The sequence below is a fragment of the Bos taurus genome, chromosome 15 (genome assembly GCF_002263795.3).
Source record: "Bos taurus isolate L1 Dominette 01449 registration number 42190680 breed Hereford chromosome 15, ARS-UCD2.0, whole genome shotgun sequence".
In the NCBI taxonomy this organism is placed as follows: Eukaryota; Metazoa; Chordata; class Mammalia; order Artiodactyla; family Bovidae; genus Bos; species Bos taurus.
Genome location: NC_037342.1, coordinates 51,457,141 through 51,478,305, shown reverse-complemented (window position 1 = coordinate 51,478,305; position 21,165 = coordinate 51,457,141). Strand labels below are relative to the sequence as shown.

The following is a 21,165-nucleotide window of genomic DNA, read 5'->3' as shown; positions in this document are numbered from 1 at the left end:
AGTGGGAGAGGACAAACAGAAATGGTTTGCTCTGGGGACCCGATATCCTGGGCTTAGGATCGAACTTTGAGCTCCTTCAGATGTTTGATGGAATTGAGATGGGGGTGGGGGCAGGGGTTCTGGTTTGAAAACAACCTCTCTGACTTCCTTCCTTGGCTCTGCATTTATTGTCAGACAAACGGCTGAGGAAGCCATCTGTCCCCCTTCCTGCCTTCTGGGCTGTTGTGAGGAACCTCTGTTTATTAAACCATCTGGGGTTGCAGGCTATGGTGTGTGACAAGGGTCTGCACCTGGACCATGTCTAAAAGTGATCAAGAAGTCATTCATTTGAGTCCCTGAGTCCCATAACCAAAGCAGGGCAGAGAGTCCAGTCTCATGAAACAAACCAGTCATGAAATTTGATGTCACCATACTGCAGCACTGTTTAATGGAGCAGCCATCACAGCACTACCCTTGCTTGTTCCCAGGAGTCCCCACCACAGAGCGGGGCTCCCTCCACCCTACCATGGGCTCAAATCCCCCAATATCCTGGTTGGAGACATGCCTGCTAAGTCTGGGTCTGAAACCAGCTTCTTGCTTCTCCAGGCTCATCGAAGCCTCCTTTCTTCCTTTGGAGGTCACATGTTCCCAGGACTCCTAAGTAGCAGGCACTGAATGTTCAGAGCCCAGCTCCTAAGAGCTGGAACCCCCAAGAGGCCAAGAGCAGGGTCTTCCAGGACAGCAGAGAGAAGGCCCCCTTGGAGAGTGAATCTGCCTGCCCTCCTACTGCAGAGAGAGGAAAAGGCAGTGAATGGTCAGCAGGGCCATGGGGGAGTCAAAGAGCCGAGGGAGGGACCCGAGGGTGACTCACTTGGCACAGACTCACAGCTCTTCCTCTTCTTCTCTGCAAAAGACACCACAGTGAGGCCTCCAGGTAGACAGACCCTCACACTCCAGACTTCCCTTCCCACCAGGCCCTGGTACAACTATTCCCAAATCAATCCATCTTCCCCTTCTCCCAAATATACTTCTGACTTCCCTTCCTCCTCCTTCTTCCAGTAAATCTTGCCTTTTTGCCTTTCCATCCCTGCCCCACCCTGGCCCAGTCACTCTGTCCTGCCTCAGCACTGGGGAATAGCACACGTGCGTCCCATCAACCCACTACGCCCACGGCCTCCTGGGATCTGAAGCAGCCCTCCTGCCACTTTCCTCTGCTTATTGCCCTCCTTAACCAGGTTCTTTTGGTCTATTAGACTGTGTAGCAGAAGGAAAATTTGAGAACATTTGGAGAATCTTCTAAGAACATTCACACATGCAGAAAACACTGGCAGAACCTGAGTCACAAAGAAAAAGTATCTCCAGCTAGCTTCTGGCCCTCAACTTCGTCATTAATGACTTGGGTCTCTTGAAGGCCCTGGGGACTGAAATCAACTGGGGACCTCCTGGCAGTCCTGCTTCCCTCATGCATGGCTCACCACCCAGATAGGCGCAGTTAAAGTGGCTGCAGATGTGATTGGTGCTGGAGAGAGTCACCAGGTTGTGGGTTTTGTTCTGGAAGAAATCAGTAACCACGAAGACTTCATGTGGGGGGATCAGCACCTCACGCTCTTTAGGAAAGACAGACAGGTTCTGGATGGGGACCCCAAAGCAAGTCCTTATAGAGAAGAAGGTGGCATTACCAAATCCGTGGGCCACTGTCTCATCCAGGGAACTGGAGGTAAACTGGCCCAAGCGGATAGAGTCCCCCACACTCTTAGGTTCAAAGCGAATGGTGCCCACACCACGGAACACCACCTGCCCAGGTTCCCTGCTGCAGCCCCCACCACCCCGAAGCAGCTGCAGGGCCCGGGTCAGGTAGAAATGCAGAGCCTTGAAAGGGAAGTGCTTCATGTAGGACTCCCAGGAGCCACCGCCAGTCCGCACAGCCTGGTTCAGCTCCCAGTACAAAGCGTTGGATGAGCTGGTGTAGACTATGATGGCAATTCCGTGCTGGCTTCTGAAGCCAGGAGGCAGAGTGAGCCCTGGACGTTTTTTCTCCCAGGCCTTCTGGGCTGTCTCCCAGGACTCTCGCAGCAGGGCATGGTCGGCCATCTCCTTCTCTAACAGAAGCACCGCTTTCTCCTCCATCTCCTCCGAGCAGCCCACATAGTCATCATCGAATGTATCTGGAGCCAGGCTCAAGTACTGGATGGTAACACCCTGGGCATATGGAGGTAAGGAAGAAAGGGGCCACACAGAAAAGTGTATAAGTTCAGGGTACTGGACTAAGGTCCTAGACACAGATTATTTCAGAAACCCAGAATCTCTTTTCTATGCTCAAATATCTGGAGTCTGATACTTGGCCAGACCTCAAGGGTTTAAATAACAAGCAATGAAGTCAGAGAGACATTGGTTCAAATCCTGAATTCATTACCTACTGCCTGTAAGATCTTGGCCAAGTCTCTTAACTTTTCTGGGCTTCAGGTCCTCCACTTATAAAGTCAGTATACTTCCAGCCTCACAGGGTTATTGTCAGGACTGCATATAGATTCTAACTAACTAAAAGGGGTCATCTATCATTAGAGAGGTTCCTGCCCGAGGTGGGACATGGGGCTGGATGACCTCCAAGCACCTTTCTGGCTCTGAGACTCGCTGTGCGGATGACATACAAATACGTCCTCAGTCTCCAATGACCTGACCCCATGCCCAGCCTCTGACTCTTCCCCTCTCCCACACAGGTGTGTAGATACCACACCATGTCCCTGTCAGCTCTGAGACTCAGTCCTCTCCTGCTCTAGAAGCCTGCATTCTCCAGCCTGGGTGGGAGTGGGGAGGAGGTCAAGCCCTGGTCTGGGAGGGGCTGCAGGAGGGCCATACACAGGTAACCTTAAGGAGAGTGTGCAGGCTGGGCCCCGGGGTGGGAGATGGGAAGTGAGAGGAGGAAGCTGGAGGCTGTCCCGAGGGAGGAGGGTATGAAGGCAGGAGGGTGTCAGGAGGACCAGTGGGTGGAGGTGGGGTTCTGGGAGATGGAATGGGAACTTGGGGCTCCCTGCAGGGGTGGAGGTTCCTGAGAAGAGGATTCAGAGGATGGCATCCTAGAGAAGCATCCCTGGGAGGGATATTTGAGGTATCAGGCCCTGGGTTTCCCCCACTCCTCAAGTGTTCCCTTTGCTGCAGCAGAAGGCTCTCCCCAGGTACCTGCCCATGGCTTCCCAGGGTGTGGAGGCTGAGGCAGCTGAGGGTGATCAGCAGAGCCGCCAGCATTATCCTCAGAGACACCTGGAGAGTGAGATCCAGTTGAGGGTGGGACCAGCGACGGTGAATTCTGTTTTCCTGGGATGGTGACAGAGACTTGGAGCCTTTCTTCTCTGGTGTGAGGGGTCCCTGGCCCAGGACTTGGCTGGGCAGGGCACGGGCAGGTCCAAGGGTTTGTCTAATTGAGTGGGTGTGGTTTGGATTATAACATCCCCCACCTCCACCCCAGCACAAACTTAGACTCTGCTCCCTGCCACCTGGTTCCTGGAGTGCTTAGAGCCACCTGCACAGGAATGATAACGGCAGGGGTGGGGATTGAGGAGGGGACGTGATTTGGCTCTACTTAGAGTCAGGAGAAGGCAATGGCACCCCACTCCAGTACTCTTGCCTGGAAAATCCCATGAGCTGAGGAGCCTGTTAGGCTGCATCCATGGGGTTGCTAAGAGTCAGACACGACTGAGCGACTTCACTTTGACTTTTCACTTTCATGCATTGGAGAAGGAAATGGCAACCCACTCCAGTGTTTTTGCCTGGAGAATCCCAGGGACAGGGGAGCCTGGTGGGCTGCCGTCTATGGGATCACACAGAGTTGGACACGACTGAAGCGACTTAGCAGAGTCAGGAGGGGCCTGGAGTCAGAGACCCAACTTTAGGCAGCCCAGGCCTGTTAGAAGGAGGAGTCAGCTCTAACTCTGGGATGGAACTGTTTCTTTGACTTGCTTTTGTTGGTTCAGTTTTTATAATTATACATGAAGTCCTGCCTCAGAGAACCCTGCTCCTCAGCCTGACTATTAATCTAAAGTACCTCTGTTCAGCTCACAGAAAAACAATCTAACCCCCATGCCAGTGAATGGCTGCCAAAAAAGAAGAGATTAACAAATCCTTTCCATAGGCTAGGCATTTCCTCCGAGATGTTCTGCCCAGCCTCTCCCTCTCTGTTTTGCCTTTTTACTTTATTCCTCACCTCTCTTTCTCTGCCCTAAAAGAAAAGAAAACCTGGAAATACAGACCTCTATAAGATAGTTAGTTGAGACATTCGTCTGCCATTTTCCTGGTCAGCTGCCTTTCCACATAAAGTCGTATTCCTTGTCGCAGCACTTCCTTTCTCAATTTTTTGAGCTGTTGGGTGGCTAGCAGAGCGATCTTGGATTTGGTAGCAGGCCAAAAACAAGAAGGAGCGCTGACAGTTCTGGGTGGCAGGCCCTGGTGTCTGCTCAGGAGCTGCCCTGTCTCCTGTCCACTGTGTCCTGCAAATCTACAAAGTCCATGGCTAACTATAGCCCCCCACCCAGGCAGTGACCCGATACCTCCCTTCCCTGACAGCAGACACCCTGTGGGAGCAGGGCCCAGAGCTATAACTCCCCTTGCCTTGGACTGTGAGGCCTTTCTCCAGGACCTTCTTTGTCTCCTAGCAAGACCAAGGCTACAGCAAGAGAACTGTGCAAAGTGTTTTTCCCTCAGGCAATCTGTGACTGCCATGGCCCAGCCTCCACACCAGAAGTCTGAGGGGACCAAGAGAGTTATACCTGCTGAGAGTTCACGTCTGTCTTATGTGCTCCTTGATTTGCATACAATTTGCATACGGCCAACTCTTTGGGTCACATGTACTCCAGCATTTGAGGGGCCCCACCATTCTCCTTTCTCTTTAAGCCCCTTCCCTTCAGTAAGCCTTACCGAGATGCAGAGCTCTCTCTCACATCCTCAGGGGCCAGCCTCTGCCCTCCACAGACCCTGAGTCCCCTGACTCTCAGACTCAGGCGCCCTATGTTTATAAACACTAGCCTTTCCCCTCACCTCCCTGGGCTTGCCTATAAATACCCTAGCTCTGGGGTTTTGGATGCCACCTGGGAGGTAAATGCAAAGGGACCAGTGAGGAATCAGTCAGCAGCTCGGGGAAGAGCTTTCTGGCAATATGAGCTTCTGGGGTGGCAGGGTTCCTCTTTCAGAATGGCCAAGGACCTGGGGGTCCAGAATCCAGGATTTAAGAGATGTGCCTGCCGCCTGCTGTGTCTGAGAAGGGCGAAGAAAGTTAAACTCACCCCGGGGACTTGTCCTGCTCTGGCTCATTAATTTAGTCCTATTTTTCCCCCACCCCTTAGGTTGCCAGACAAGTAAAAATTTCACCTAGAATCCCATTTCCTCCAGAAATTCTTCTGTAGATCAAAAAGGAAGACAAACTGTGTCCAGGCTTAGGGGAGGGTGGGGAGGGAGGTGAAAAGAGGCATATCCCAGGGAGTTCCCTGGTGCCACAGTGGTCAGGATTTCAGGCTTTCACTGCTGTGGCCCAGGTTCAGTCCCTGGTCAGGGAACTGAAATCCCACAAACCATGAAGCATGACCAAACGAAGAAGAAGAGACGTGGTCCCGAAACCGGACTGCTCCTCAGGCAAACACAACAAATCCAGACAAGTTCTTCATCCCCTTCTAATTTAGACTGGCTTCCCCAAAGCACTCCAAGATCAGAAAATCAGGAGTCACTCTGCTGTTTTCCATTACTGTGAAAAAACAGCAACTCATCTACATAACCTCTCCCCCTAGAGGGTCCTGAGAATTGACAATGGCTGTAACAGAAGAGACTATACTGTCTGGATAGCTAGGCCTGCAGGGACACAACACGAGACCAGATCTACTGGTATCAGCGTTTTCTCCTCTCTCCATTCTCTGGCTTTGGGAATTGCTTCACTTATCCTGAGACTGGCACCCCAAGAAAGACCCCAAGAGATGGACTCAAATCTAGTTCAATGACTAGAGTGAAGTGGAAAGTCCTCCAAGATCACATGACCAGGAGCACTGCAGCTGGACTCACTCTCTACTCAGAAATCTCTCCTTACTCCTCAAGTGAGTCTCCATCACCTGAAAGGATCAATGAGGAGATACTCCCTGAGGCCAGGGATGCTGAATGCAGGAGCAAACCCAATTAGGAGACAGTTGTTTCAGCCTGGATCTTTGATTTCTCTCTGGGTTCAGGGATTCGCTTTTTTCACGGGAAGAGCTCTTGCCCAGAACACCCTGGGCAGAGGCTAGTATTCCTGAGCCTAGAAGAGATGTCCAGAAATAAATGGGAGAGTGTCACATTTCTGAGCAGCTGTGTGGGAAAGGTACAAGGGGTGGTATAAAAGAGAAACCTGCCCTCCCCCTCCCCTGGAGGCTGTCACTGGAGACCAACACCAGCTTCCAAGCCCCAGAGAAGGTCTAGGTAAGAGGCATACGACCTCCTCCTGGGCACTGGGCACAGAAAGCTGTTTCTGAAAGGCAAAATTTGGGGTGTTATTGGCAGAGTTATAGCAATCATTAAGAAAAGGTTCAAGAAACTTTTTATCTTTGTCTGCTATAACAAAAATACTACAGACTGGGTATCTTATCAACAACAAATACATATATATAAAAGTTCTGGAGGCTGAAAGTCTGAGATCAGGGTGCTAGCCTGGTCAGATGACAGCTCTATTCCTGGTCATAGCCAGCACTTCCCCACTGGGCCCTCACAAGTTGAAAAAAGCTAGCGAGCTCTGTGGGGTGTCTTTTATAGGAACAGCAATCGCAAGTCATGAGGGATCATGAATTATGAACTAATGGTCTCCCAACGGCCCCACCTTCTAATTACCATCACATCAGGCATTAGGGTTCCAGCCTATGAATTTTGGGGAGACACAAACATGCAGACTATTGCATATTTGACAAAGAGGTCTGAGATACTAGGGAGGCTGAGGCCATTGGGAAACTTGGGGACTTCTGGGGAGGGATTTGGAGTCCCAGTCCCAGTAGGGCTTCCCAGGTGGTGCTGGTGGTAAAATCCCTCTGCCAATGCGGGAGACCCAGGGTTGTGGGTTAAATCCCTGCATTGGGAGCATCCCCTGGGGTAGGAAATGGCCACCTGCTCCAGTATTCTTGCCTGGAAAATTCCTTGGGAAGAGAAGCCTGACAGGCTATAGTCTATGAGGCTGCAAAGAGTTGGACAGGACTGAGCAAACTGAGCACAGGTTTAGGTCACAGCCTTAATGCTTTGGCCCAAAACCATTTTTGAAACTTCTAGGGAGTTCACACAAAACAAGCTTAAAGTAAACTAGAAAATATCCCCAGTAAGGGATGTTCATCATGGGCCTGGATGAGGGGAAACCAACAAGAGAGGTGCCCTGAGCATGATGACAGGAAGGACAGAAAGGGCAAGCAGCTGGGAGAGGCAAAGGGGTTGCCAGTGCCTCCACTTCCTGACCTCTCAGGCCCTCCCCCACCACTCTGGCTCCCACACCATTGCCCCCAAACTGGTCACTAGCCATCAATCCACCTGCTCTGCCGGGGTCTCCACTATTAGTGACACCCAGAAAGCCTCTCAGACTTTCAGCAAATATTCCAGGAGGCCTCATGTGTGCCTGGCCTTGGGGCTGAGCCCTGGGGACACAGAGTGGGTCATTACCTGGTCCTGCCCTCAAGGAACTCACAGCCCAGCAGGGGAGGCAGACTCAGAGGCAGCACAGTATGACTAGCACAGTGACAGAGGAAAGCGCAGGGGATTCACGAGGCCAGAGGACTGGGAGGGCTTCCTGGGGGAGGTGGCCGCTGAGCTACTCCTGGAAGAGTGGGTAGCAGGAGAAGGGCAGCCCCAGCACGTGGAGGGAAGCAGCAGTGCCTCATCTGGGACTTCGTGCTGTGCCATCCATGTGAAGCAGGTGTGGCAGGGCACGAGGCTGAAGAGGTCATGGAGGATCAAGTCACAGAGAGCTTCAGATGCCAGCGCCAGGAGGTTGGACTCTGTCCTGAGGGTAGGAGGGAAGTTTTGCTTTGTTCTATTGCCTTCTTTTTTCTCTCTCATAGTGTTCTCATCCCTTCCCTCATAGTTTTCATGTCTGTATTTTGAGATATTTCTCAAAGCAGGTTTGGCACAGAGGGTTCTGAAGCAGGTGAGGAACATGACCAGCTGTGCTCCAGACTCATTGCTCTCCCTGCTCCAGGGGAGCGTGAGTTGCAGGGGCCACAGCAGAGGCAGGGAGACCAGGGAGGAGCCAGGGGCTGACTGAGCCCTGGTGGGGGAGGATGGCAATGGGATGGAAGGACCATTGAGATGGACCCATACTGTCACACATTAGTTGCAACTAATTACTGTTTGATAAATGACTGAAATGAATGCAATCCCAAGTAACCATCTAGGAGGACTGGATGAATAACAGGTAGTAGATTACATGAGACTCTTCTGGTGCGAGTTCAGAGGAACCCCCCAAGCTGGATGAAGTCTAAAGAGAAATTGATCATGAGGATCCCAGGGTATTTCTCGATACCCAAAGGCTAGAAGTGAAGTCTCTAAAAACCAAGGGAAGTGCTTTACTTCACCTGTGCCTTGGTGTCTTTGCTCTTCAGCCCTCCCTGCCTCTTTTCCTGGAACCTCTTCTCTCCCTGAATCAGTAGACTTGTGACTCTCAAATGTCTCTTGTATTCTGCTCCTCTCAGACATCTGCCCTGGAGGGCCCACATGTGCCAAACTGAATTCACCACATCTGCTCAAAACTGATCCTTTACTCAATACATTTTTTTTTAATTGAACACCATACTATGTGTTGGGAGAGAAAGGTAAGCTTACAGTTCTACTCTGTTTTCTTCTGTATTCCAATTAGAGCATGGGAACCTTGTTTTCCTTGAGTGTTCCAAGAGTGCTTGCCTTCATTTCCCCATCTCATCCCCTAAACTGTACAGATATAAATCCAGTCATTCTACCTAGTAACAGTGGGTGCACTCTCAGTGCCCATACCTTAGTCTGACCACATGATCAGTGTCCTCAGTCTGACTTCACCATTCCCTGTCCTGAAATCTTTTATGCTGTCCTTCTGGCAAGGCAGAGATTGGACAGAAACAAGGCAATGGAGAGGCAGTGAGAGATACAGTTGGCTTCTGGTTTTCACTACATGACCATTTGCTGTGGGCACAAATCTCAGGGGGAGGTAAACATTTATTCTCAGCTCCTGGGTCTCACGAGAAGGCAATGCACCCATTCCCAGAACTCTTGCCTGGAGATCCCATGGACGGAGGAGCCTGGTAGGCTGCAGTCCATGTGGTGCTTGGAGTCGGACATGACTGAGCGTCTTCACTTGCACTTTTTCACTTTCATGCATTGGAGAGGGAATGGCAACCCACTCCAGTGTTCTTACCTTCAGAATCCCAGGACTGGGAGCCTGGTGGGCTGCCGTCTATGGGGTCGCACAGAGTCAGACACAACTGAAGTGACTTAGCAGCAGCAGCAGCAGCCGGGGTCTTCAGGTTGACTGTAGATGGGCTAAAGTGAGCTTGGATGGGCAGCTCTACCTCAGGCTCCAGTCTTCCTCAGCAGGCCGCCTCCTTGTTGTGGGCTGGACCCAGATCTGCTCCTCTGGGGTCCAGACTGGAGGAACAGTTCTAGGCCATGTTGTGATGGTCTCTCACCCCAAAAGAGACCTTCTCTTTTGATTTGGGTTCACCCTAAAGCAGACTAGAGGCAAGCACTTGGGTAAACTAAACATATTTGTAAGGTGATCTCAGGAATTACAAGTGAAGGAGTGGAAAAGTGAGATAGAGAAGAGAAACAAGTACCCCTGCCAAAAGTGTGTGACCACTGTGGTCAACTATGCCTCTCTGGAAACCCTCTTGGACTAGGGAATCTGATGTTCCACCTCATTTGGTGAGAGTTGTACCTGGGAACATTAAATCTCCTGCACTTTGGGGCTGCCCTGAGCAAGTTCCCAGGATGATGGGAAAGGCTGGACACAGGAATATATGGAGCACTAGGGGTGGGAAGCTGCCAGATGCTTGAGAATTATTCATTGCTCCTGTGTTTCAACCTGAAGATGAGCTGAGGCAACACTGTGCACAAATCGACTGTCCACTGGCAGTCTCCTTTATACCACATCGCTCTATGAAATCACAGGAAAGATTCTGAGTTTCTTGCTTGAGTTATGTGTCCACCTGTGAGTCCAATCACAGTGGCCAGGGCTTTGAGCACCTGTTTGGGGTCATGTGTTCCCCTCAAGAGTTGCAGATTGAAGAAAATCCCACAGAATCCATGGACCGCATTCTCCACAGAGAGACGATCTATCACAGATGCCTCAGGCGTCTTTGGTAGATTTCAAGAGGCCACAAGAGTTCAAGTAGTTCTTAGCCTACTACATACTCTGCCCACTAACATTCTATCCTGGAGTTAAGGAGCAGAACCTCATGCTTACATGCCACTGCGATGCCATTTTTTCAATCTTACCTACTTCATATCTCCTCTGGACAGCTCATCACTTAAACCCCACTCCTGGTGCAAATGTGTTTCCGTCAGGCTCTTTGGCTTCTTGGAAATGCATCACGTGCTACGTGAAATTCCTCACTCCAGCTCCGTCTCCACTTAAAAGAGTTTAAAAAGCAGGGATATGGGTTTTGCAGTTATTTCTATTCATAATTTTATCCTCAGCACCTGACACAAGATGCTCAAGAGTTTTCTGTTGAATGAAGAGAAACCAGGTTTTTGAGGAGGGAAATAAGGAGTCAGTTGGGACACGTTGAATTTGCCAAGCTGCTGTTAACTCCATTGCCCAGAGATGCTCACACCTCAATTTAAACTGTGAGTTGGCAGTGACAGGATCTTCAATTGGGAGACTCATAAAATTATACCACAGAACATCCCAAGTGTCCTAGATCATGGAACTTTCAAAATTAAACCCCCACCAAGAGCCAGAGGAGATTACGGAGCAGGGTGCTGAAACTGAGCGAGACTGGGGCCGGGTTGCACAACCACCCTGAAATTTGTGTAAAATCGACGTGAAGGCACAGATCCATTTTTGGAGGAGAAGTTTCAGCTTTCATCAGATTTCAAAGATTAAAAACCACTAATTGCATTATGGTTCTTATAAAAGAAGAAAAACAGAAATACCTGCGAATCTGCTGGTGTGTGTCTCGAATACCTCTGCAAGGATGACAGGAAATGGGAACACTGGGACCTCTGGGGGAGAGGAGGTGGGTTTGAGAAATCAGTGAGAGAAGGGCATTTCACTGCACGCCTTGTGGACTGTACATTTTGAACAAGGTAAATGTATTACCTTTCTGAAAATTAAGTCAAGACTTTATAATATTAAAATTAAAGTTATGACATGAGTGGTAGTAGAGAGGTCAGGGACTCTGGCCTTTCATGGCCAAGGACCTGGGTTTGATCCAGTTCGGGGAACTAAGATCCCACAATGCGTGGTGCTGCCAAAAAAATAATAATAAAGTTACGATTGATCCTGTTAGTGAGCAGAGATGTAAGTTAACAACTAGGTAGTTATTGTGCCCACCAGTTAAATGGAAATTAAAAGAGATTAATATTACAAGTGTTGCCAAAGACATGGAGAAACGGCACTTTATCCACTCTTGGTGGGAGGGTGAAGAGGGGCGTTTTAGATGGCACCTTGGCGGTGGCTGCCCTAATGGAACAGTATTCAGGGCTTCCCTGCTGGCTCAGTGGTAAAGAATCTGCCTGCTAAATCAGGAGACACAGGTGCAACCTCTGATCCAGGAAGATCCCACGGAGCAGCTAAGCCTGATTGCCAGAACTATTGATCCTGTTTCTAGAACTCAGGAACTGCAAGCACTGAAGCTGCGCACCCTAGAGCTGGTGCTCTGCAAGAGAACCGCCACAGTGGGAAGCCCGAGCACTGGAACAGAGCAGCCCCTTCTCTCAGCAACTAGAGAAAAGCCCACACAGCAATGAGACGGCATAGTCAAAAGTAAAGCATAGTCCAAAAAAAAAAAAAAAAATATATATATATATATATATATGAACTGTATTCAGTTCCTTGAAATATCATATTTTTATATCTTTCCTATAAAATTATGCAGACAAGTAGAAAAGGATTTATACACATGATAAATCACTGTGATCAATGTGGAACATCAAAAACTAGGGAAAAAATTCTGTGTCCATCAACAAGGAAAGGGTTAAATAAATTATGGATTAACTGTACTACGAATTCCTTGTTACCATTATAATGAGCAAGGTAGATATGAACGTAGGACATGGAAGACTATAGTCAACATTTTCCTGGGAAAAGGCTGTAGAACATGTACGTGTAAGTACATTTCCTTTCTTTTGAAAAAGAGTGGCAGAGAAACACCCAAACACACACAATATTGTAAAGCAATTATTCTTCAATTGAAAAGAAATAAATTACAGTGCTTAAAAAAAAAAGCCGATTAAAAAAACCACCCCCCAGACTCTTCAATAAATGGTGCTGGGGAAACCGAACAACTACATGTAAAAGAATGAAATTAGACACTTCCTAACACCACACACAAATACAAACTCAAAATGGATTAAAGACCTAAATGTAAGACCAGAAACTATAAAGCTCTTAGAGGAAAACACAGGCAAAACACTCGATGACATAAAGCAAGATCCTCAGTGACCCACCTCCTAGAGTACAGAAATAAAAACAAAAGTAAACAAGTGGACCTGATTAAACTTAAAAGCTTTTGCACAGCAAAGGAAAGTAAGCAAGGTGAAAAGACAACTCTCAGAGTGGGAGAAAATAAGAGCAAATGAAACAACTGGCAAAGGATTAATTTCCCAAAAAATACAAACAGCTCATACAACTCAATACCAGAAAAACAAACAACCCAATCAACAGTGGGCAAAGACCTAAACAGAACATTTCTCCAAAAAAGATAACAATGGCTAACAAACACATGAAAAGATGCTCAACACTCGCTCATATTAGAGAAATGCAAATCAAAAGACAATGAGAATCACTGCACACTGGTCAGAATGGCAAACTATCCAAAAGTCTACAAACAATAAATGCTGGAGAGGGTGCAGAAAAAAGGGGACGTCTTGCACTGTTATTGGGAATGTGAATTGATACAGCCGCTACGGAGGACGGTGTGGAGAATTCCTTAAAATACTAGGAAAAACCACCATGTGACCCAAAAATCCCACTCCTAGGCATATACCCCGAGGAAACCAAAATTGAAAAAGACGCATGTACCCCAATGTTCATTGCAGCACTATTTATAATAGCTAGAACGTGGAAGCAACCTAGATGTCCACTGACAGATGAATGGATAAAGAAGTTCAGGTTCATATACACAGTGGAATATTTCTCATCCATAAAAAGGAACACATTTGAGACAGTTCTGAAGAGGTGGATGAACCCTAGAACCTATATACAGAGCAAAGTAAGTCAGAAAGAGAAAGACAAATAATCGTATTCTAATGCATATATACGGAATCCAGAAAAATGGTACTGAAGAATTTATTACAGGGCAGCAGTGGAGAAACAGACATAGAGAATAGACTTATAGACCTGGGGAGAGGGAGGAGAGGGTGAGATGTATAGAAAGAGTAACATGGAATTATATTATCGTATGTAAAAGAATCAGATCAGCCTCATCCCAAGTCGTGTCCGACTCTTTGTGACCCCGTGAATCGCAGCACGCCAGGCCTCCCTGTCCATCACCAACTCCCGGAGTTCACTCAGACTCACGTCCATCGAGTCATGCCCATCCAGCTCCTCTGTCGTCCCCTTCTCCTCCTGCCCCTAATCCCTCCCAGCATCAGAGTCTTTTCCAATGAGTCAGCTCTTCACATGAGGTGGCCAAAGGACTGGAGTTTCAGCTTTAGCATCATTCCTTCCAAAGAAATCCCAGGGCTGATCTCCTTCAGAATGGACTGGTTGGATCTCCTCGCAGTCCAAGGGACTCTCAAGAGTCTTCTCCAACACCACAGTTCAAAAGCATCAATTCTTCAGCGCTCAGCCTTCTTCACAGTCCAACTCTCATATCCATACATGACCACAGGAAAAACCATAGCCTTGACTAGACGAAACTTTGTTGGCAAAGTAATGTCTCTGCTTTTGAACATGCTATCTAGGTTGGTCATAACTTTCCTTCCAAGGAGTGAGCGTCTTTTAATTTCATGGCTGCAGTCACCATCTGCAGTGATTTTGGAGCCCAGAAAAATAAAGTCTGACACCGTTTCCACTGTTTCCCCATCTATTTCCCATGAAGTGGTGGGACCAGATGCCATGATCTTCATTTTCTGAATGTTGAGCCTTAAGCCAACTTTTTCACTCTCCACTTTCACTTTCATCAAGAGGCTTTTGAGTTCCTCTTCACTTTCTGCCATAAGGGTGGTGTCATCTGCACATCTGAGGTTATTGATACTTCTCCCAGCAATCTTGATACCAGTTTGTGTTTCTCTTAGTCCAGCGTTTCTCATGATGTACTCTGCATATAAGTTAAATAAGCAGGGTGACAATATACAGCCTTGACGAACTCCTTTTCCTATTTGGAACCAGTCTGTTGTTCCATGCCCAGTTCTAACTGTTGCTTCCGGGAATTTGCTGTATGACTCAGGAAACTCAAACAGGGGCTTGGTATCAACCTAAAGGGATAGGATGGGGAAGGGAATGGGAGGGAGGTTCAAAAGGGGAGGCATATATATGTACACCTATGACTGATTCATGTTGAGGCTAGACAGAAAACAACAAAATTCTGTAAAGCAATTATCCTTCAATAAAGAATAAATTAATTTAAGAAAAAACACCCCTCAAAAAAGATCCTGCCTGTCACAACTAAGACCCGGTGTAGCCAAATAAATGAATGAATGAATAAAATTTAATAATAAATTTTAATAAAGTTAATAAAATCAATAAGTTAATAAAGTTAATAAATAAAATGAGTTAATACAAATTTCTTTAAGAAAGTAAAAGAGGATAAAACAGAAAACAAAAATAGGCTGTACAGACAACTGTGTACATCTTATTTAATATTATATACTGGTAGTGCATCAAAAAAGGTCTTAAATGGTACCATTAGCACAAGAGCAGCAGGCAGGGGTAAAAGTGAGAAGAGGACGTGGAGAAGAGGAAGCAAAGGGGACTTGGGCTCTGTGATTCATTCATACACAATAATCACACATTCTTGGAAATGAATGAAAGCACCAAAGTGGAAACTGTCTGTTCCAATCTTACCCAAACCAGGGACGCCTTCTTGGAGCCACTTCAGGTCCTCAGCATGCCCACCACCAGGGTGTAGGGAGCTTCCATGGGGAAGCACCACCCTCTGGACTCACCCCTATCCAGCCCCTCTACCCTCACAACCTGGAGGTCCCTAAGTGAAATCATCTTAGGGTCCCAGTTCCCTAGTGGCTCAGATGGTAAAGAGTCTGCCAGCAGTGTGGGAGACCTGGGTTCGATCCCTGGTAAGAAGATCCCCTGGAGAAGGAAATGGCAACCCACTGCAGTATTCTTGCTTGAAAAATCTAATAACACAATAATAGTGGGAGACTTTAATACCCCACTCACACTTATGGATTAGATCAACTAAACAGAAAATTAACAAGGAAAAAAAAACAAAAACATGTATCTATAAAGTTCACTAAAGCAAAGCACAGTAAAATGAGGTATGGCAATAAAAGGCGTTAAATTTATCAAAAAAAAAAATACAATGTTCAAAAAAAAAAAAAGAAGAAGAAAAATAAAGAGAGAAAACAAACAAACAAAATACAAACAATCACAAAATTATAAAGAAAATACAGGTATAAAATTGATATCAAATACCAAAAAGCATAAAAAAAAAAAAAAAATCTAATGGATGGAGGAGCATGGCAGGCTACAGTCCGTGGCATCACAAAGATGGAATGACTGAGCGACTTCAATTTCAGTTACTTGCAGGCATGAGGGAGAGTGGAGGACCCCTCTGGATCCAGTAGAAATTCCACCTCTATGACTCATGACCCCCTGTCTGGTCCATAAGACATTCCTTCTTGGTATCTCTGAAACCACACCACCCTGCTGATTCATCCACCCTGATGCAGCCTGCTCACCTGGCCCACAACCCAGTGCCAGTCCCTCACTTCCTCCAGTTCTCATCCTGCTCAGGGTCCCCCGGCAACTTACCACCCCCTGGGGTTGTGTTGAGGGTGGAAATGGACCAGAGCAGACTCACCTTCAGAGAGAACCCCCTCACTACTCCCACCCCAAGACCTGGGAAACAGACTGACAGCGCTGACCAAGGCGGTGTCTCGACTGCAAAGTGAGGTAGCAGGTATGCAGCAGGCTCTGGGGGAGGCAGGGCCACACTGGCTGCCAAATGAGCCAGCATCCCAGTCGCTCCATCACCCAAGTGCACAATAGCTTCGAGAACCTGGGACCCCCATTCCTGAGACCCCGGAGCAATGCCAGGGTTGGTGGAGTCCCAGGGGTCCTCAGAAACTGGGTTTTTGGACACTAGAGGGGAGGGGCTCAGGCGTCCAGCTTCTGGGGAATCTGGACCCTCCTCCCCAGCTCACATGTTACTGTACTGGGAGCAAGAATCAGTGGGGTTGGCGACCTGCCCCAGGAGGCAACCTCAATGCCTAGTAGGGTCTTCCATGGGACTGATGCAGGGGGAGGGTCCCTTTTTCTGTTGCTGACTAGAGTAGCCTAGAGAGCTGAGGGCAGGGTCACTTCATAGGCGCCACTGCCGCTCTTTTTGCCTCAATAAAGTCTCTGCTCTGGAAGGCAAATGTCTCCAGTTCTTGTTCAGTTCAGTCCAGTTCAGTCGCTCCAATCGTGTTAACTCTTTGCAGGCCATGAATGCAGCACACCAGACCTCCCTGTCCATCATCAACTCCCAGAGTCTACCCAAACCCATGTCCATTGAGTTGGTGATGCATCCAGCCATCTCATCCTCTGTCGTCCCCTTCTCCTCCTGCCCCCAATCCCTCCCAGCATTAGGGTATTTTCCAATGAGTCAACTCTTCACATGAGGTGGCCAAAATACTGGACTTTCAACTTCAACATCAGTCCCTTCCTATGAACACCAAGGACTGATCTTGTTTAGGATGGACTGGTTGGATCTTATGCAGTCCAAGGGATCTCAAGAGTCTTCTCCAACACCACAGTTCAAAAGCATCAATTCTTCGGTGCTCAGCTTTCTTCACAGTCCAACTCTCACATCCATACATGTACTACTGGAGAAACCATAGCCTTGACTAGATGGACCTTTGTAAAAAGTAATGTCTCTGCTTTTAAGTATGCTGGAAAAGTAATGTCTCTGCTTTTAAGTAAGCTATCTAGGTGGTTGTATCTTTTCCTTCCAAGGAGTAAGCGTCTTTAATTTCATGGCTGCAATCACCATCTGCAGTGATTTTGGAGCCCCCCCCCCCCAAAAAAGTCTGACACTGTTTCCACTGTTTCCCCATCTATATCCCATGAAGTAATGGGACCAGATGCCATGATCTTAGTTTTCTGAATGTTGAGCTTGAAGCCAGCTTTTTCACTCCTCCCTCCTCACTTTCATCCAGAGTGTGTTAATCTCTGTCTATGATACTTTGAGATTGGCAACGCTGAAATGAACCCTGGTGGGAGTGGGAGAGGACAAACAGAAATGGTTTGCTCTGGGGACCCGATATCCTGGCTTAGGATCGAACTTTGAGCTCTTCAGATGTTTGATGGATTGAGATGGGGGTGGGGGCAGGGGTTCTGGTTTGAAAAACAACCTCTCTGACTTCCTTCCTTGGCTCTGCATTTATTGTCAGACAAACGGCTGAGGAAGCCATCTGTCCCCCTTCGCCTTCTGGGCTGTTGTGAGGAACCTCTGTTTATTAAACCATCTGGGGTTGCAGGCTATGGTGTGTGACAAGGGTCTGCACCTGGACCATGTCTAAAAGTGATCAAGAAGTCATTCATTTGAGTCCCTGAGTCCCATAACCAAAGCAGGGCAGAGAGTCCAGTCTCATGAAACAAACCAGTCATGAAATTTGATGTCACCATACTGCAGCACTGTTTAATGGAGCAGCCATCACAGCACTACCCTTGCTTGTTCCCAGGAGTCCCCACCACAGAGCGGGGCTCCCTCCACCCTACCATGGGCTCAAATCCCCCAATATCCTGGTTGGAGACATGCCTGCTAAGTCTGGGTCTGAAACCAGCTTCTTGCTTCTCCAGGCTCATCGAAGCCTCCTTTCTTCCTTTGGAGGTCACATGTTCCCAGGACTCCTAAGTAGCAGGCACTGAATGTTCAGAGCCCAGCTCCTAAGAGCTGGAACCCCCAAGAGGCCAAGAGCAGGGTCTTCCAGGACAGCAGAGAGAAGGCCCCCTTGGAGAGTGAATCTGCCTGCCCTCCTACTGCAGAGAGAGGAAAAGGCAGTGAATGGTCAGCAGGGCCATGGGGGAGTCAAAGAGCCGAGGGAGGGACCCGAGGGTGACTCACTTGGCACAGACTCACAGCTCTTCCTCTTCTTCTCTGCAAAAGACACCACAGTGAGGCCTCCAGGTAGACAGACCCTCACACTCCAGACTTCCCTTCCCACCAGCCCTGGTACAACTATTCCCAAATCAATCCATCTTCCCCTTCTCCCAAATATACTTCTGACTTCCCTTCCTCCTCCTTCTTCCAGTAAATCTTGCCTTTTTGCCTTTCCATCCCTGCCCCACCCTGGCCCAGTCACTCTGTCCTGCCTCAGCACTGGGGAATAGCACACGTGCGTCCCATCAACCCACTACGCCCACGGCCTCCTGGGATCTGAAGCAGCCCTCCTGCCACTTTCCTCTGCTTATTGCCCTCCTTAACCAGGTTCTTTTGGTCTATTAGACTGTGTAGCAGAAGAAAATTTGAGAACATTTGGAGAATCTTCTAAGAACATTCACACATGCAGAAAACACTGGCAGAACCTGAGTCACAAAGAAAAAGTATCTCCAGCTAGCTTCTGGCCCTCAACTTCGTCATTAATGACTTGGGTCTCTTGAAGGCCCTGGGGACTGAAATCAACTGGGGACTCCTGGCAGTCCTGCTTCCCTCATGCATGGCTCACCACCCAGATAGGCGCAGTTAAAGTGGCTGCAGATGTGATTGGTGCTGGAGAGAGTCACCAGGTTGTGGGTTTTGTTCTGGAAGAAATCAGTAACCACGAAGACTTCATGTGGGGGGATCAGCACCTCACGCTCTTTAGGAAAGACAGACAGGTTCTGGATGGGGACCCCAAAGCAAGTCCTTATAGAGAAGAAGGTGGCATTACCAAATCCGTGGGCCACTGTCTCATCCAGGGAACTGGAGGTAAATGGCCCAAGCGGATAGAGTCCCCCACACTCTTAGGTTCAAAGCGAATGGTGCCCACACCACGGAACACCACTGCCCAGGTTCCCTGCTGCAGCCCCACCACCCCGAAGCAGCTGCAGGGCCCGGGTCAGGTAGAAATGCAGAGCCTTGAAAGGGAAGTGCTTCATGTAGGACTCCCAGGAGCCACCGCCAGTCCGCACAGCCTGGTTCAGCTCCCAGTACAAAGCGTTGGATGAGCTGGTGTAGACTATGATGGCAATTCCGTGCTGGCTTCTGAAGCCAGGAGGCAGAGTGAGCCCTGGACGTTTTTTCTCCCAGGCCTTCTGGGCTGTCTCCCAGGACTCTCGCAGCAGGGCATGGTCGGCCATCTCCTTCTCTAACAGAAGCACCGCTTCTCCTCCATCTCCTCCGAGCAGCCCACATAGTCATCATCGAATGTATCTGGAGCCAGGCTCAAGTACTGGATGGTAACACCCTGGCATATGGAGGTAAGGAAGAAAGGGGCCACACAGAAAAGTGTATAAGTTCAGGGTACTGGACTAAGGTCCTAGACACAGATTATTTCAGAAACCCAGAATCTCTTTTCTATGCTCAAATATCTGGAGTCTGATACTTGGCCAGACCTCAAGGGTTTAAATAACAAGCAATGAAGTCAGAGAGACATTGGTTCAAATCCTGAATTCATTACCTACTGCCTGTAAGATCTTGGCCAAGTCTCTTAACTTTTCTGGGCTTCAGGTCCTCCACTTATAAAGTCAGTATACTTCCAGCCTCACAGGGTTATTGTCAGGACTGCATATAGATTCTAACTAACTAAAAGGGGTCATCTATCATTAGAGAGGTTCCTGCCCGAGGTGGGACATGGGGCTGGATGACCTCCAAGCACCTTTCTGGCTCTGAGACTCGCTGTGCGGATGACATACAAATACGTCCTCAGTCTCCAATGACCTGACCCCATGCCCAGCCTCTGACTCTTCCCCTCTCCCACACAGGTGTGTAGATACCACACCATGTCCCTGTCAGCTCTGAGACTCAGTCCTCTCCTGCTCTAGAAGCCTGCATTCTCCAGCCTGGGTGGGAGTGGGGAGGAGGTCAAGCCCTGGTCTGGGAGGGGCTGCAGGAGGGCCATACACAGTAACCTTAAGGAGAGTGTGCAGGCTGGGCCCCGGGGTGGGAGATGGGAAGTGAGAGGAGGAAGCTGGAGGCTGTCCCGAGGGAGGAGGGTATGAAGGCAGGAGGGTGTCAGGAGGACCAGTGGGTGGAGGTGGGGTTCTGGGAGATGGAATGGGAACTTGGGGCTCCCTGCAGGGGTGGAGGTTCCTGAGAAGAGGATTCAGAGGATGGCATCCTAGAGAAGCATCCCTGGGAGGGATATTTGAGGTATCAGGCCCTGGGTTTCCCCCACTCCTCAAGTGTTCCCTTTGCTGCAGCAGAAGGCTCTCCCCAGGTACCTGCCCATGGCTTCCCAGGGTGTGGAGGCTGAGGCAGCTGAGGGTGATCAGCAGAGCCGCCAGCATTATCCTCAGAGACACCTGGAGAGTGAGATCCAGTTGAGGGTGGGACCAGCGACGGTGAATTCTGTTTTCCTGGGATGGTGACAGAGACTTGGAGCCTTTCTTCTCTGGTGTGAGGGGTCCCTGGCCCAGGACTTGGCTGGGCAGGGCACGGGCAGGTCCAAGGGTTTGTCTAATTGAGTGGGTGTGGTTTGGATTATAACATCCCCCACCTCCACCCCAGCACAAACTTAGACTCTGCTCCCTGCCACCTGGTTCCTGGAGTGCTTAGAGCCACCTGCACAGGAATGATAACGGCAGGGGTGGGGATTGAGGAGGGGACGTGATTTGGCTCTACTTAGAGTCAGGAGAAGGCAATGGCACCCCACTCCAGTACTCTTGCCTGGAAAATCCCATGAGCTGAGGAGCCTGTTAGGCTGCAT

The 21,165-nt window shown here is 48.8% G+C and overlaps 1 protein-coding gene and 1 pseudogene across 4 annotated transcripts; both read right to left on the bottom strand.

Moving 5' to 3' along the window:
• Nucleotides 1-397: 397 nt before the first annotated feature.
• LOC407148 (ADP-ribosyltransferase 5-like) lies at nucleotides 398-3,396 on the bottom strand. Of its 4 annotated transcripts, none has more exons than XM_024975040.2 (4): nucleotides 3,157-3,396; nucleotides 1,659-2,178; nucleotides 851-883; nucleotides 398-762 (listed from the first exon to the last, which is right to left on the bottom strand). In XM_024975040.2, exons 1-4 carry the CDS (start codon nucleotides 3,220-3,222, stop codon nucleotides 659-661), a joined length of 723 nt encoding a protein of 240 aa, XP_024830808.1. In that variant the 5' UTR covers nucleotides 3,223-3,396; the 3' UTR covers nucleotides 398-658.
• Nucleotides 3,397-17,930: 14,534 nt separating this feature from the next.
• LOC112441474 (ecto-ADP-ribosyltransferase 5-like) lies at nucleotides 17,931-20,928 on the bottom strand (annotated as a pseudogene).
• Between the last annotated feature and the right edge of the window lie 237 nt (nucleotides 20,929-21,165).